Genomic DNA, 17,097 nt, shown 5'->3' with positions numbered 1-17,097 from the left:
GTAATTGATGTGAACTTTCTGGCGAGACTCTGTGTCTAAAACATGAAAATTTGGAGCTGTAAAATGTTCCAGATTCACTGCACCAGCGAGTGGTGAAAAAGGACTGAATACAGCCGGGCGCTCGTTCTCCCTTCATTCTTTTTGTTTTTCAGATGGATTCACTTCAGCCCCTTGGAATATGAGCCCTACTTTGCTTGGCACACTGGATCAGTGTGTGAGTTTCGGAGTACTTTAACGCGCACGGAAAGGCTACGCTGGGCGTCCCAGCGAACGTTAGTCGAGGTTTAAACGAGCACCCGTGCCCCAGAGGAGCACGCGCGCCTCCCTCCTGCCCCCTCCCCACACAGTTTCTTCCTCGCATTCGGGAGCAAGTCGCACGATTATTTTTATTTTCCCTACTTGCCTAATCAGTCAACTTCGCAAGTCTTAAATTTAGGGCAAAACTGTTAATGAGAAAGTCCTAGAATGTACTACAGGAAACTTCTGAGGGGGCAGCTCCTAACGCTTACTCGGCTGCGCTTATGTTTTCGGGAGCTTATGTGCGCAATAACCACTTAGCGGCGTTTGTTTGAGTTACGTTGGCAGTCACGTTACAACGTGGCCACGGGATCGTACGCCCCCAAACCCGAGCCAGGGCTGCGAGAGCAGTGCGGGACATTGATGTAGTTTTGATAATGCGGGGTTAGTTTGTATAGCTTCGATCTACTTCCAGGTAGATGAAAAAATTTCCTTTCAATAGTGTAATTAGTGTTCGCCATAGGCCCATGACCGCAGCGGCAAACGGGTGCTGACGCGCATACATGTTAATGCGCTTATTCTTGTTTCTGCAGATATACCGCCGCTCTACTACCAGAGGATATCGACCATGATAGACTCCAAGGAAGATGAGGGCATGTAAGGCTGCACTTTCACGCGCGTGTCCGCATTCACGCAACGTACGCGCAGCACTATAGTAAAAAAAATGTGTTGGAGCGCATGCGGCAGGCATTACAGGTTCTTCACCATGTACCCCAGGTTCTTCACCATACGTTATATATATATATATATATATATATATATATATATATATATATATATATAGCGTATGGTGAAGAACCTCAGAAGTATGCACCGTACGCTATATATATAGCGTTGTAAGGATTTGGGTCGGACATGAAATAGATGGTAGCTGGCCCATGTCGTCGTCCAACTCATCCACGCTGAGGACGTTGTTGAAGGGAGGGACTTGCTCTCATCGAGAACGAGGAATATGGGATTTATTTACAATATCTACAAGAAGGGTGGAGAACGTTACAGTTAATCAGTCTAGCATTACTGAAAGAGAATGCACACCGAGCAGCCGCGCAACGGCTCCTTAAAAACAGTTTGTCCTCCCTAGATCCCTAGGTGAGAGAAAGCGGCCGTTCAACTTTCAACGAATGGGAGCGTCTAAAGGCATCGTAGCTGACCCGCCTTTGAGGGGGAGGGTTTACACATTCATTTCCGCACAGGTTTCACTGAACACACCGAGGTGAGAGGGCTCTCGCAGACGGGAATCTTGCCCCGAGCAGGCGCCTCTTGATCCCAGAGTTGACCTCGCAATCAGTGGCCGCCGCGTCTGTACATTGACTGCGACGACTTCTGGGGCCCGTGAGACCGCACCGCAAAAAATCCCCTTCCAGGAATTCCCCCGCTCCAATCAAACCGTGAAGGCGACGACGAATCCACTAACAATCGATGACTAACAATACTTGGTGCGCCGACCGCGTCTAGACATGCCGGCGCCAACGTGCTGTTGACGAGGCTCATTGTCGTCCATACAAAGCGAGTCGCCGCAGTGGGCTGCGAGGGTTCCAAGGTCGCTTCGCCGAATATCGCCTACCCCGTATCTGCGGCGGGCTGGGAAAATTTTGTATTCGGTACCCCTGCAGGCCGATCGTAACAGCGTGCGGTGCAGAACATCGGTGGTTAAAAAAAAGCCAGATAGGCCGTATCAGGGACGCAGACGCAGTGGGGTACGTGAAAACTCTTGTGCGTGCTGCAGACTATGCATTACATGGACACTATAAGGCAGAGAAAAGACGTTACCAGATACAGTAGCTACATTTATTCAAGCACGAGTACCTACATGTCTATCTTATGTGGGTGTCTCAAGGTGTGATTTCTCAATCGCACTCCCTCCTTATTTGTAGTGGGCCCGTTCGGTTTGCGCAGGATGTTGGGGCAAGGAAATGACCCCCATGGTGTGGCTCCCGAGACGCGCCTGCGCCGCTCGAGCCCACCGCACTCGTTTAGATGGTTGGGTCCGGGCTCCTGCGCTTGCAGCGCTCCCTGTTTAAACGGGCACGTTCTGTCGCGGTCAAAATTGTTGGGTATTCCTTTGTCTTGCTGCCAGAGTCTCAATTCATGCCATTTCTGGACCCTGCGCGCATGCGTGTCGAACGCGGGTCGCCATAACAGGGGAAGCGTTAAATTTCTGCACAAGTTGCACATTTGTGGGCCTTATAGCTCTTGATGAGCGCTGGCTTGAGTTTGACGGATTACACCTAGAACCTGCCGAGCGAGCTGTCTCAAACGCGACCACTTCCGCTTCAATCGATAAACGTACTGGCGAGCTGTGCCTCTCTGAACGCCGAGCGAGAGGCTAACTTTAGCTCTAATTGCATCGTGCGTGACGCAACAGTGACGCAATTTATGCACGCGGCACATGCATGACCGACTAATGGCTCCTTTCCTCCACACAACGGTATCAAAGTAAGGTGCGTGGCTAGCACGGTTGCAAAGATATAAGGTATAATGCCATGATACGTTTTCCTCGCATGCCCAGAAAGCAGTTCGAGCGCTTCTTCACTACCTGAAGGCAACAGACTTGAATGCCCGACTATTGACATCCTACACCTAACTTAGTGCATGTGAAAGTGCGGTATAGACTCAAGTTTTCTCTCTCTCTCTCTTTCACTCCGCATTCCCCTCCCCATGTGTAGGGTAGCAAACTGGACTCAGTCTGGTTAACCTCCCTGCCTTTACTTCTTCCCTTCTCTTTCTCTCTCTCTCCCTCACATGCGGTTTGAGCACGCGACCCTGTGTTACCAAATTGAAAGACGTCTCCCGTCCCAAAAGTTTGAGAAGCAACCAAGGACCACGCAATGAGTGCTGGAACGAAAAATCTTAGTCGTAATGTTAAGAGACAGGAAAACAGCGTCGTTGATTAGGGACCAAGCAGGAGTAGCCGACATTGAAGATGAGATTAACAGCAAGAAATGGACATGACTGCACAGCGCAAAAGACGAATGCAGAACGAAGGACACAACACAGGAGCTGTGGTGTGTCCTTTCTTCTGTCCTCGTCTTTTATGCTGTGCAGTCATGTCGATATTGAATCACCAACTCGGCCAAGCTTTCAGTTTATCAAGAAATGTGGTTGTGCAGACCATGCAATAGAGCAAATAACCTGTGCACTATTAGAGTTACAGAATGGGCGCCAACAGAAAGGAAGCGCAGTCGATAACAGCACAACACTAGGGTGTGTGGTGAAATTAGTAAACTTGCAGGCATACGATAGGGTCATATGATATGCAAGTAATATGATAGGGTAAGCTGATGCCGCAAGAAAGGGTTTAATTGAAGATCGTCGCAAGAATTCTGCGTGCTTCAGTTCATGCAAATTAGGCTGACGCTCACGATACCCTACGGAGCCTGTGCATAAATTTGCTAGAACCACTTTCAGCGATACTTTAACCTTTACCCCCGAGTGTATTATATAAACTGATTTAGAAGTGAACTTTCGGAAACGTTTTCCATCATCTGAGCCCGACCGGAAATGCTCGATGGAAGCGCAACACGTGGAAATGAAGATTTACGGGATGTGTTCCCGCCCATAAGGCTCTCTACCGGTCACGCAGCTTTTAATGCGAAACATTTTACGTGAAAATCCGTCGGCGTTGGCGTGACGAAAAGATCGTACCGAAAACGGCTGACGGCGCAAAAAGTAAAATCCGTCAAAAAATGCCGGGATTGACGTCAAATTTCTTGGAGGGGTCCCTGTAAACAAAGTAAATTAACGGACTTGAAAAGCAGATTTGGTGCGTTTTGGTCTGTGTGGGAATCAAACCCGAACCTCCGGGGTCACGCTTCCCCGACTCCGCGGCGGCTGCATGGTTCAGGTGGGCCTCTTCCTTGCGTCATTGCACACGTCATGTCGTTGCGATCTGGCTGATTAAAGGTGTGGCCCAGCGCGTGCGTCATTGGGCATATGACGGCGCAGCCAATGGGGAGGAGGTGGCGCCACGTCATGAGCGTATAATGAGCGCGTTCATGACGTTCCGAGGTCTACAAACGATATAATGCTTTCGCATTCCCACACGTAATCAATCCTAAGTGACCCTGCCAAATTTTTTGTAGCTTTATCCTGTCGTCGATGTGACAGTTATAGCCTCGACGATCATGTATCTATATACCCGTATACATGAGCCCAGGCGTGAACAATAGCAATTATCGATTAACGCGTCTATTTACAAGCAAATAAAGCTGACGTAAAGATTTGTTCTCTGCCGTTGTAATGAAGTCCGAGCCAAGTAGTAAACATACCGCGACTTTGGTATTGTCGACTGTATTAAATATGGCACATCGCTTATAGTTCTCAACTTGAATGCCACATTCGGGAGCATGCATAGGCACCGTCTACGGGGGGAGGGGGGGGGGCCTCCGGGGCCCGAGCCCCCTCCGAAGTTTTCCGGGGAGGGGCTGAGCCCTCCCCCCCACCCCTCCTGGGCGATGCCGAAGCGCCGATCACAACACCGATCACCAAGAAAAAGTATTGACAGCGCCAGTGCAAAGGTTTAAAGGTGCGTTTTGTTTCGTCCCAGTCGCCATGTGTTTCTCTAACGAGCAGAAGTAAACATGATCCTTGCCTTGGGATCTGCAAATCTCAACAAGAGGAAGGCCGCAAATACACATATCAGTCATGGAAGTGTGGCTATAGACCAAACGCATCGACTGTCATCAGAAATTATGAAAACCTGAGACAAACCGGCAGCTTCAAGAGAGAGTGGCCCAGGACCCATTTTTCAGTCATAACCTACGCGTGGATGTTCTAGCATTTGTGGCCTGAAACCCTCATGCTAGCGTGCGGGACGTGGCTGCCCCGGTAAATATTTCCAAGTCATTGATTGGGAGGATTCAAAATGACAGCCTTTCACCCGTTTCAGCCTTTCACCCGTTTCACCTTAACCAGCACCAATGCTTAGAAGATAGAATCGTCTAGATCTCTCGAATTGGGTCCTCACAAAAGCCCATGAGTCACCGGATTTTTGCAGCACCATCATGTGCCCAGATGAAGCCAATTTTAGCAGAAACGCCTAGGTAAATTTCCATAATGCACACTATCGGAGGGACTCCAATCTACACTGGGTAAAGCGCAATCGACAATAGTACCAGTGGTCGCTCAATTTACGGCGGTGCTGTAACCGGTCCCATCTCCATCCATTACACACTGACTGGACAGCGTTACGTGAACGAAATCCTTGAAGGAGTGGTGGATGAATTTCTCAGCGAAGTCCCGCTGTCACGTCTTCCATTTCTGTGGTATCAGCAAGATGGGGCGCCAACACACAGCAGCAGCCGAGCACGAAACTGGCTGGATGCGACTTTTCATAAGCTATAGATTGGAAGGCACGGGCCTGTAAATTGGCCTACCAGGTCACCTGAACTCTTTCCGCTCGATTTATTTCCTTGGGGTTATGTGAAAGATCGTGCTTACGTGATCGAGACGGACATCAGATTAGTTCGAGGCAAGGACACCGGATGGCTGCCATAGAATTCTGGCGTCGGTCATCGAGAAAGCCACTGATGATGTGATAAAGCGGACACAGTACTGGCGTAGCTGCAGAAGGAGACCTATTCGAACACGTCCTCTAGGCTGGTGTTCAGCGGAGCTTACGAATCTATACATAATAAGGGCACACTGCAAGCTGATGGTTTTTTTTGTTTTGTTTCTTCTCTTCTTTCTTTCTTTGTGCAGACACCTTGATTGTCAATCCGGCTAATTGAAAAGGGGTATCTTCACTTGAACGCATCGGTTGTGCCTTTTCTCTACACGTTGGTCGCTTCCCGGCCTGTTTATTTCGCTTTTATTTTTTCACACGAACCTGTTTTTGCAGCACATATACACTTTCATGAAAAATACTTTAATCTGGCTTTGGTCCGAAGCAAGTTTCCGGCACAAAATATAGCTTCGGGCGCATTATTTCGATGCGGTGCGAGCATTGCCGGGATTTTGAAACATTCTATACCTATTACATTGCTTTTCGCATTTCTTGCGTGTCAAAGCAGCACTTCGGCCGCGTTATCAAGTTTTTTGTTATCAATGGGATCAGTCGGCCTTGAGAAACGGACAATAAGTGTGACGTAGAAACTAGAGGATGGAATAGCTGCGAAGCCGCAAGACCTGCTGTTGGTGCTCCTTCAGTACCATTACGAAGGTGGTGCGCTGACCCTTCGGGTTTGCGACAAGCAATGCATCAGCTTTCAATCAGTTTGCTGCGGGTGGGAGCGCACTCACGGGGCATTTTTCATACTTCGTGAGGTTTTTTTGCCAGTCGTAAAAAATTGTACGCAATTAGTACGTCGTTGAAAGCACCGCATTTAGATGTCTTTTTGGGTTGCTTAGAAATGCCTCATTGACACTTCGAAAATTAGGACAGTACTTCTCGAGTTAGACAATTAATTGCAATTTCTGAATTAAATCTCAGTACCGAAATAATTACTTGCGGCTACTCCAATGTACCGGAAACAATAACCACTAGGTTTCCTTCGATTAATGCAACTGCTCTTTTTCAAAGTCTTGGTGCATGATAATTGGGGAACACTGTATAATTCGCTCAGTAACGGAAATGAGGCCAAGCCGGATTCACTTGAAATCAGAATCAACAACAGTCATGCGAAGCAGCGCTTATACTCGGGCTCGCAAGCGAGACCTAGAGAGAGAGAGAGAGACTAGCTTCGCCGGAAAGACGGAGCAGTATTAGTGATAGCCAACTATGCGGCATTTACGCGAAGGAAGATTACAGCACCGAAAGGACCCAGGCTATGAAATTGAACTGTCTCCTACTATGAGGTCTTGTATATATTTATATAACAGCGTCACTTCAGGGCTCAATTCTTTGAGATCACACGAAGTTTCTTCAAGTGCAATATATATATTAGCGCTAGGCCCACTGCAGGGCAAAGGCCTGACCCATACTTCTCCAACTAACCCGGCAATGTGCTAATTGTGTCCGTATTGTCCCTGCAAACCTCTTAATCTCATCCGCCCACCTAACTTTCTGCCGACCCCAGCTACGCTTCCCTTCTCTTGGAATGCAGTCCGTAACCGTTAATGACCATCGGCTATCTTCCCTCCTCATTACATGCCCTGCCCATGCCAATTTCTTTTTCTTGATTTCAACTAAGATGTCATTAACTCGCGTTTGTTCCTTCACCCAATCTGCTCTCTTATCCCCCCCTTAACGTTACACCCATCATTCTTCTTTCCATAGCTCGTTGCGTCGTCCTCAACTTAAGTAGAACCCTTTTCGTAAGCCTCCAGGTTTCTGCCCCGTAGGTGAGTACTGGTAAAACACAGCTGTTATGCACTTTTTTCTTGAGGGATAATAGCAGCCTGCTGTTCATGATCTGAGAATTCCTGCCAAAGGCACCCCAGCGTATTCTTATTCTGACTATTTCCGTCTCATGATCCGGATCCGCGGTCACTACCTTCCATAAGTATAGATGTATTCCCTTACCACTTCCAGTGCCTCAGTACCTATCGTAAACTGCTGTTCTCTTCTGAGACTGTAAAACATTACTTTAGTTTTCTGCTGATTAATTTTTAGACCCACCCTTCTGCTTTGCCTGTCCAGGTTAGTGAGCATGCATTGCAATTGGTCCCCTGAGTTACTAAGCAAAGCAAATATCATCAGCGAATCGCAAGTTACACCCCATTAACTCTTATCCCCAATTCTTCCCAATCCAGGTCTCTGAATATCTCCTGTAAACACGCTGTGAATAGCACTGGAGACATCGTATCTCCCTGCCTGACGCCCTTCTTTATTGGGATTTTATTGCTTTCTTTATGGAGTACTACGGTGGCTGTGGAGCCGCTATACATATCTTTCAGTATTTTTACATACGGCTCGTCTACTCCCTGATTCCGTAATGCCTGCATGACTGCTGAGGTCTTGACTGAATCAAACGCTTTCTGGTAATCAATGAAAGCTGTATATACGGGTTGGTTATATTCCGCACATTTCTCTATCACCTGATTGATAGTGTGAATATGGTCTATTGTTGAGTAGCCTTTACGAAATCCTGCCTGGTCCTTTGGTTGACAGAAGTCTAAGGTGTTCCTGATTCTATTTGCGATTACCTTAATAAATACGTTGTAGGCAACGGACAGTAAGCTGATCGGCCTATAATTTTTCAGGTCTTTGGCGTCCCTTTTCTTATGGATTAAGATTATGTTGGTGTTCTTCCAAGATTTCGGTACACTCGAGGTCATGAGGCATTGTGTATATAGGGCGGCCAATCTTTCTAGGACAGTGTTCCCACCATCCTTCAACAAATCTGCTGTTACCTGATCCTCCCCAGCTGCCTTCCCCCTTTGCATAGCTCCAAAGGCTTTCTTTACTTCTTCCGGCATTACTTCTGGGATTTCAAATTCCTCAAGACTATTCCCTCTTCCATGATCGTGGTGGGTGCCACTGGTACTGTATAGATCTCTATAGAACTCCCCAGCCTCTTGAACTATCTCATCCATATTAGTAATGATATTGCCGGCTTTGGCTCTTAACGCATACATCTGATTCTTGCCTATTCCTAGTTTCGTCTTCACTGCTGTTAGGCTTCCTCCGTTCCTCAAAGCATGTTCAATTCTATCCATATTATACTTCCTTATGTCAGCTGTCTTACGCTTGTTGATTAACTTGAAAGTTCGGCCAGTTCCATTCTAGCTGTAGGGTTAAAGGCTTTCATACATTGGCGTTTCTTGATAAGATCTTTCGTCTCCTGCGATAGATTACTGGCATCCTGTCTTACGAAGTGACCACCGACTTCTATTGCAGATTCCTTAATGATGCCCATAAGATTGTTGTTCATAATATATATATATATATATATATATATATATATATATATATATATATATATATATATATATATATATATTGTTACGTTTCGCCTACGACGCGCGGTATAGCCGGCGCGGATGCAACGGATGCTGGGGCTTCTTTGAAAGCGGCGGACATTTTGGCCCGTTCAGCGCTGCCGCAACGCCTCCCCGCCAAGCGCGTCCAGGCATATTTCAATGCCACGTGTATTCGTGTGTGCGTGTGTGTGTGTGTGCATGTTGGTGCCCACGCTTGTCAAGGTGCGGCAGCCGGGGAGAGGAGCTCCCCAAGTGTGAAGCGAGGAGGTCTGACCGGCGCCGGCCCGGCGGATGCGTCACCTTCTAGTCTCAACATGCCCAAGCGCCGCCGTCACGTGGCCTCATCGAGAGACGTTCCTACTTGCCCTCGACTCCGAGAGTATAAAAGCAGCTGCTCCCGGACGCCAACAGAGAGGCTCCGATTTCTTCCGTTGAGTAACGTGCTCTCCCGTCTCTCCACTTCGGTCGACCTGACCGGCCGCTCTTTTGCGATGCTAGAATAAACAAGTTGTTCTGTTAGCAGTCGACTCATGCTTTGCCAGGACCTTCGGATGCTTCCAGTTGTGCCCCAGGCCGCCAGGCCAACGCTACCCTTGGGGCTTGCGACCCGATTGCAACAACTGTCTGCCAGCGGTGAGATCGCGATAACGGAGGCCAGCAGCGAAGATACGCGGTTGACTGTATGCTGAGCAGCACAACGACCATCCGGGAGTAGTGCAACGAGCCCTGTGTGATGACTGGTTGCCTGCAGCGGAACGACTGCGCTGAATTCTTGGCTGCGAGGTTTGGTGAGTGCGGGACTTTCTTCGTCTGAGTTTTGCCAGGCTTTTGTTAGCGTCAGAAACAGAGCTGGTAATTGTGGTTGTCGTTGCTGCCGGGTTAGTTTGCGGCAAGACGATAGTAGGCAGTAGAGAAAGCAGCATTCAGAGCAGCCATGGATTTGAAGTCGTTGAGCAAACCGAAATTGCTGGAGCTTGCAAGAGAGTTGGGTCTGGATGTCTCAGAGAAACTCAGAAAACCAGAACTGCTAAGGGCTATTCTTGAGTTAGAAGCTGAGGATGACGAGCTGTCGGAATGCCTTGAGACCATTGAGGAGAGGGCAAAAAGTTAGGAGCGCGAAGTTAAAGAGCAAAAAGAGAAACAGGAGCGCGAACTTAAAGAACAGAAAGAGAAAGAGGAGCGCGAACTTAAAGAACAGAAAGAGCGAGAGCAACAAGAAAAAGAGCGCGACCGTCAACACGCTTTGGAAATGAAGCGTCTCGAGATAGAGATGGAACGTGCTCGTAATGGAAGTCAGGCACACGGTGCAGGAGAACGAGTATTGTTCAAAATGACTGACCTGATGCGGCCGTTTAAGCTTGGAGAGGACATTGGTTTGTTCCTGGTTAACTTTGAGCGAACGTGCGAGAAGCAGGGGTTCTCTCGGGAAACGTGGCCACAGCGCTTGCTCACTTTGTTACCCGGCGAGGCGGTCGACGTAGGCGCTCGCTTGAAGAGAGAGGAGGCAGAGGATTTCGACAAAGTGAAATCGAGTCTGCTAAAAAAGTACAGGCTGTCAGCGGAGGCGTTCCGTCGGAAGTTTCGGGAAAATGAGAAAGGCAAAAGTGAGTCATATACAGAGTTTGCCTACAGGCTTATGTCAAACATGCACGAGTGGCTCAAAGAAGAGAAAGCGTTTGGTGACCACCAGAAAGTTCTGCAGTGTTTCGGGCTGGAACAGTTTTATAGTCGGTTACCTGAGAACGTGCGGTACTGGGTCTTGGATAGGCCAGAAAGCCGCCGAGCTAGCCGAGGAGTTTGTGACGCGTCGGGCTCGCGGAGCTAAGGACGGTCAAAAGGGTGAATTTGGCTCCAAGTTTGAGAGGCCGAAGTTCACACCCATGAGAGCAAGGGGGGACACACGTAGTGCGGATGTGAGTGAAAGCAGTCCGACCGAACGTAAAGAGACGGCGGCAGCCGATGCCGAACGCAGAAAGCGGTTCGAGACGAGGCAAGCGCGCGTGTGTTATACGTGCCAGAAGCCCGGTCACTTTTCGGCGCAGTCTCCGGAAACAAAAACAAAAGTCGTGCTTTTGTCATTATGCAGCACTGACGAGAACATGAAGCTTCTCGAGCCTTACATGCGAGACCTCCTTGTGAACGGGAAAGAGTGCCGAGTGCTTCGCGATTCCGCAGCTACAATGGATGTAGTTCACCCCTCTTACGTGGAAACCGATATGTTCACGGGCGAGTGCGCATGGATCAAGCAAGCCGTGGAAGTTTATAGCGTCTGTCTGCCCGTAGCAAAAGTGCTTATTGAAGGACCTTTCGGAGCGCTTGAGACGGAGGCCGCAGTGTCATCTATGCTGCCCCCCAGTACCCGTACCTATTTTCGAACAGGTCCGATCACCTCCTGCGCGAGAAGGGGCTTTTGTTTGGTGAGGCTAGCGTTCAGGCGTTAACCAGATCGAAGGTTCGGGAGCTCGCTGCAAAGGCGGTAGTTGCGGGGCCGACGTTGTCGAACAATGAGAAAGGGTCAGAGGCGCAGCAAGCTGATATTCAGAGCACGTCCGAACTGAATAAAATTGAGCCTGTAGCGTTGAAGGCACCAGATACTGGAGAGGAAATGCCCGACACGGGAAAGTTAGAAGAGCTATCTGCAGATTTGCTCATCGCGCCTACGTCAGACGGACTTAATAGGTTGCTAAAAGTCAGCCGGTCGGCTTTGATAGCCGAGCAAAAAAAGGATGGCAGCCTAGAAAACATACGCTGCAATGTCAAGGAAGGTATCGCCAAGAAAAATGCTCGTTTTGTGGAAAGAGGTGGGGTCCTGTACCGGAAGTATCTAGACCGCAGGGGAGTGGAGTTCGGTCAGCTGATCGTGCCTCAGTGCTACCGTCAGGATCTGTTGCGCTTGTCGCATGGGGGTTCGTGGTCCGGACACCTAGGAGTTAAGAAAACTAAGGACCGTCTCTTGCAATAGTACTATTGGCCAGGGTGTTTTCGGGACGCAGAACACTTTGTGAGGACATGTGACACCTGTCAGCAGGTGGGCAAACCAAGGGACAAATCGAGGGCGCCGTTGAAGTTGGTACCTATCATTACGGAGCCTTTTAGACGGCTCGTTATTGATACAGTGGGACCTCTGCCGGTAACAACCACGGGGTACAGACACATTTTGACTGTGATCTGCCCAGCAACAAAGTTCTCTGAAGCAGTGCCGCTTAAAGAACTCAGCTCAGTTGAGATAGTGAATGCAGTACTGTCCATATTTGCGCGAGTTGGTTTTCCTGCGGAAATTCAATCTGATCAGGGCACAGTGTTTACTAGCGCTTTGACGACAACTTTTCTCGAAAGGTGTGGGGTAAAGCTGTTACACAGCTCAGTGTACCACCCACAGTCGAATTCCGTTGAGAAGCTCCACTCCGTCATGAAGCGCGTGTTGAGAGCATTGTGTTTTGAACAACAAACTGACTGGGAGCTGTGTCTGCCTGGGGTGATGTTTGCATTAAGGACCGCGCCGCATGCTGCTACGGGGTTTTCGCCAGCTGAGCTGGTGTACGGTCGCTCGCTTTGGTCTCCGCTTCGCATGCTGCGAGAATCGTGGGAAGGCAGGGGTAATGATATTGCGCACATCGCTAAAAAACAAACTCGACGTGCAGTGGGAGGGCCCAGCACGGATCGTTCAAAAACTGTCGGACGTCAACTACGTGGTGAGTCTGCCAGGAAAACGGAAAGCACCGCAAGTTTACCACTGTAATCTGCTCAAACCCTATAAGCAACGGGAAGCAGTGGTGTGTATGATGGTAAACGTTCCCGAAGAGCTTCTGGTCGAGCTTCCGGGACTAGGCTCAGTGACGAACAGGGAAGACACCGATGAAGTCATTAGTGACCTAATCGGTAAAGCACCGCTGTCGCCTGAGCAGAAAACCGAACTACACCAGCTCTTACAAGAGTTTCAAGGTCAATTCTCTGAGAGGCCTGGTAGGACTTCTGTCCTTACTCATGACATAGAACTTACCTCCCCAGAGCCAGTACGACCCAAGGCGTACCGGGTGTCACCCCGCCAGCACGATATTATGGAGGCTGAGGTAAAGAAAATGCTACAGCTCGGTGTTATTGAGGCGGGTTAGTGATTATACCTCCCCTTTGATTTTAGTTGAGGTACCGGGCAAGGAACCTCGTCCTTGCGTCGACTACCGCAGGCTTAATTCCATCACTAAGTATCAAATTTATCCGATCCCTAACATCGAGGAGCGCCTTGAGAAAGTTAGTAGCGCTCAGTTTATTTCCACCCTAGATCTTGTGAGGGGTTATTGGCAGGTTCCACTTACAGAAGACGCTAGTAGGTATGCGGCGTTCATTTCACCAATGGGAACATTCCGTCCTAAAGTGTTGAGTTTTGGTTTGAAGAACGCGCCATACTGTTTTTCAAGCCTCATGGATAAAGTGTTGCGGGGACAGCAAGAATTCGCTTTACCGTATTTAGACGACGTAGCGATATTCTCCGCATCCTGGTCTGAGCATATGGCACACTTGCGGGCAGTGCTAACCCGCCTGCGCGAAGCGGGCTTGACAGTCAAGGCTCCCAAGTGCCAGTTAGCACAGGCCGAGGTTGTCTACCTCGCTCACGTGATTGGTCGGGGTCGTCGCCGCCCCTCTGAAATAAAGGTGGCCGCTGTGCGAGACTTCCCGCAACCGCGCACGAAGACCGATATTCGGTCGTTCTTAGGTGTCGCCGGCTACTATCAGAGGTACATCCCCAGGTACTCTGATATCGCGGCTCCCCTGACGGATGCTCTAGGAAAAACAGAGCCCCAAACAGTCGTCTCGGACGAGACAAAGGAAAGAGCTTTTAGCGCCCTAAAGAGCGCCCTAACAAGCCAGCCTGTGCTACGATCGCCAGACTATACAAAAGGGTTCGTTGTTCAGTGCGATGCTAGTGAGCGAGGCATGGGCGTTGTACTGTGCCAACGGGAAAATGGAGAAGTGGAACACCCCGTCCTGTATGCTAGTCGTAAGCTGACAAGTCGTGAGCAGGCGTACAGCGCCACCAAGAAAGAGTGTGCGTGTCTCGTGTGGGCGGTTCAGAAATTGTCATGCTACCTAGCCGGCTCGAGGTTTATCATTGAGACGGATTACTGCCCTCTCCAATGGCTGCAGACCCCAAGTGTGACCCCAAGGAGCTCCCCAAGTGTGAAGCGAGGAGGTCTGACCGGCGCCGGCCCGGCGGATGCGTCACCTTCTAGTCTCAACGTGCGCAAGCGCCGCCGTCACGTGGCCTCATCGAGAGACGTTCCTTCTTGCCCTCGACTCCGAGAGTATAAAAGCAGCTGCTCCCGGACGCCAACAGAGAGGCTCCGATTTCTTCCGTTGAGTAACGTGATCTCCCGTCTCTCCACTTCGGTCGACCTGACCGGCCGCTCTTTTGCGATGCTAGAATAAAAAAGTTGTTCTGTTAGCAGTCGACTCATGCTTTGCCAGGACCTTCGGATGCTTCCAGTTGTGCCCCAGGCCGCCAGGCCAACGCTACCCTTGGGGCTTGCGACCCGATTGCAACAATATATTGTTCGGAAAGCTGGTCGGGCCCCAGCTCCCTTTGGAAAAATGAGAACTCTTCGCCTATGGCAGCATGCATGGCACGGACGTATCCCCCCCTTTTTTTTGCGAAATAATGGCTTTGACGCACACTACACGACAAGACGTTGCACCGTCGAACCCGCAAAATCGTCTTGGGTAACAAGTATGCAATGAAATTTTCGGAAGCAGATAAGTCAACTACAATATTGTTTTCGGTGTTACTTTAACAGCAGAAGCTATTTCTCCGCGTGATTTCGAGCCACGCACACTACTGCCATGATAAAAAGACAGAACTCAGCTATAGAATGAAGTTAAAGAAATGGTGCGGATCCCATGCACTGTGGGATTCATTGACGATAATCAGTGGTGACATTAATGGGAAATGTATCGTTTCTTCAGCGTTTAGTACAATACGACAATGGTGAGCAGATGGTAAATGTTACCTTGCGTGCACTGGTACTGTTACTGTCACAGAACGCGTAGCGAGCCGTGATCGCTTGAGGCGTTGCTGTGGGCCATTGTTCATATCCTCCAGGAAGCTTAGTATCGTCATTGCCTTACACGACACATAACATGGGGCAGAAGTGTTAGACTTTACATTAATTATGGGGCTGTATGTGCCAAAGTCATGATCGGGTTTTGGGTTATGCCGTAGTGGCAGACACGGATTAATTTTAACCCCTTGGGTTTCTTTAACGAACACCTAAACCCACGCACACGAGCATTTTTCTATTTCGCTCCCGTCCAAATGTGGCTGCCGCGGTCGGGATCGAACCCGCAACCTCGAGTAAAGCCACAGCCGCATAGCTATGACGGCGGGCACATAAGTGTTGAATTCATGTGCGTCGCCTAGACTCTACGGTGCTACGATGTCACCGAGGCGCTGAGGTCCTTTAATGCGGCTTTGAGTCTGCACGCCGTGCGTCAGTTGTCCGCTGGACAAATTTGCATGGTGTTTGTTTTTCTGAAATAGCAGAAACGTACCGTACCGTACCTTGAACCGCTTGAACTTAAATTTATCCCGTTTGTACGCGACCGCTGTCTTGTCCAGCAGTACGAGTAGCTAGGGTGCCCCGGAGGCGCGCGCATCGAGGCACGCAGTAGCAGTAGCAGTAGTAGCGTTTCTTCACCATCCGACGTTGCCTTTTCCCTCTCCCGCACTTCCGCCATGTATGCGAGTTACGAGCGAAGAGCGCCAAGAGTTTTATGGCTGCGTCGGTTGTACCCATTATCTGCCTCCTCTCTACCATTCTATATACTGCCCCTATGGACGGTTGCGCGTTAGTATAAAGTTAAGCACTGCAGTTTCTGCAATGCTTTTGCGAAGGGTCACGGATAATTACAGCCGTCAAGAGGGTATTGTGGCGACGCCCAGGCAGCTACAGAAGGCATTGTGCACATTCGACGCGGTGGAAAGCTCCAAACGAGTTTCTCTCGGCGCCTATCCACTCTGCCACGCACCTGCCACCTATATAAACGTCATGACCCCATCCTACCGCCCCCTCGACGCGGCTAGCAAGGAAACAGCAACAGAAGCAGCGCAAAAGTTGGCGAAAAAGGCAAAGAAAGCTTCACTTTAAAATCAAGGACGGTAAGACCGAGCGGCGACGTATGGATTCCGCTTTGGTTGCCCTTTATAACTTTTTGGAGCTTCTTTTATAAAAACCTACCGCACATGCAATGTGCCGTATCTCCAGAAGCAATGCCTATCGCGTCCACGATATCAAATAGCTCACGGAGTCTTTTTTTCACTGCAGTCCGCTGGATTTGCCCATATTCTGGTTTGGCGTGCTCCGACAAGTTATGTCAATGATGTCGCGACGGGGTAAGTATATGGACTTACGTTCTTCTGCATGAGCAATATTCAATGTGAGCTTTCGCTTGTCGGCAGTGTGAAAGCTACAGCATTGACGACCATGCTTCGGTATACCCCTATGCATGTGCACCTGTGTAAACAACGGGAACTGTCAATAAATATTCAATAAATGCTGCGCAACGATTCGGTTTCAAAGCTGCCATCGTCATTAAGATTATGGTCATACTTAGCCTAAATAAGTCCACCGGGAAACAAAGCAGCAGAATTTTTTTTTTATCTCATTGTGGTCCCTGTCCTGCATCAAATGACTCAGGCTACAAATCTTATTATGCTCAACCATCGGGTTTTACGCAGCACACTAACCAAGGGTGCAAGCTCGAATGAGATATTTATCCTGGTAGCATTAAGCGCCATTTAAGGAGACGGCACCCTCTAAGGTGGGAAATGTGCGAGATGTGAGAAATGGTGCCGCCGAGGCACGTGCGTCAATATATATCGATTGCAGAGATATTCCCGTCGCCTGCACTCTGAAAAAGAAAAGGTTTTGTATCCAGGACAGAAAA

The 17,097-nt window shown here is 49.2% G+C and overlaps 1 protein-coding gene across 1 annotated transcript in view; it reads left to right on the top strand.

Annotated features, from left to right (window-relative positions):
- LOC129383118 (uncharacterized) overlaps positions 1-17,097 on the top strand; it is a 36,179-nt gene that overhangs the window by 1,624 nt on the left and 17,458 nt on the right. The window contains exons 2-4 of the mRNA XM_072286916.1: positions 153-214; positions 831-894; positions 16,476-16,543. Coding sequence (XP_072143017.1) covers positions 153-214; positions 831-894; positions 16,476-16,543 — 194 coding nt within the window. The remainder of the gene's footprint in view (positions 1-152; positions 215-830; positions 895-16,475; positions 16,544-17,097) is intronic.

Source organism: Dermacentor andersoni, chromosome 3 (genome assembly GCF_023375885.2).
Source record: "Dermacentor andersoni chromosome 3, qqDerAnde1_hic_scaffold, whole genome shotgun sequence".
NCBI lineage: Eukaryota > Metazoa > Arthropoda > Arachnida > Ixodida > Ixodidae > Dermacentor > Dermacentor andersoni.
The sequence above is the reverse complement of the archived record's forward strand: the minus strand, read 5'-3'. Positions and strand labels throughout refer to the sequence as shown.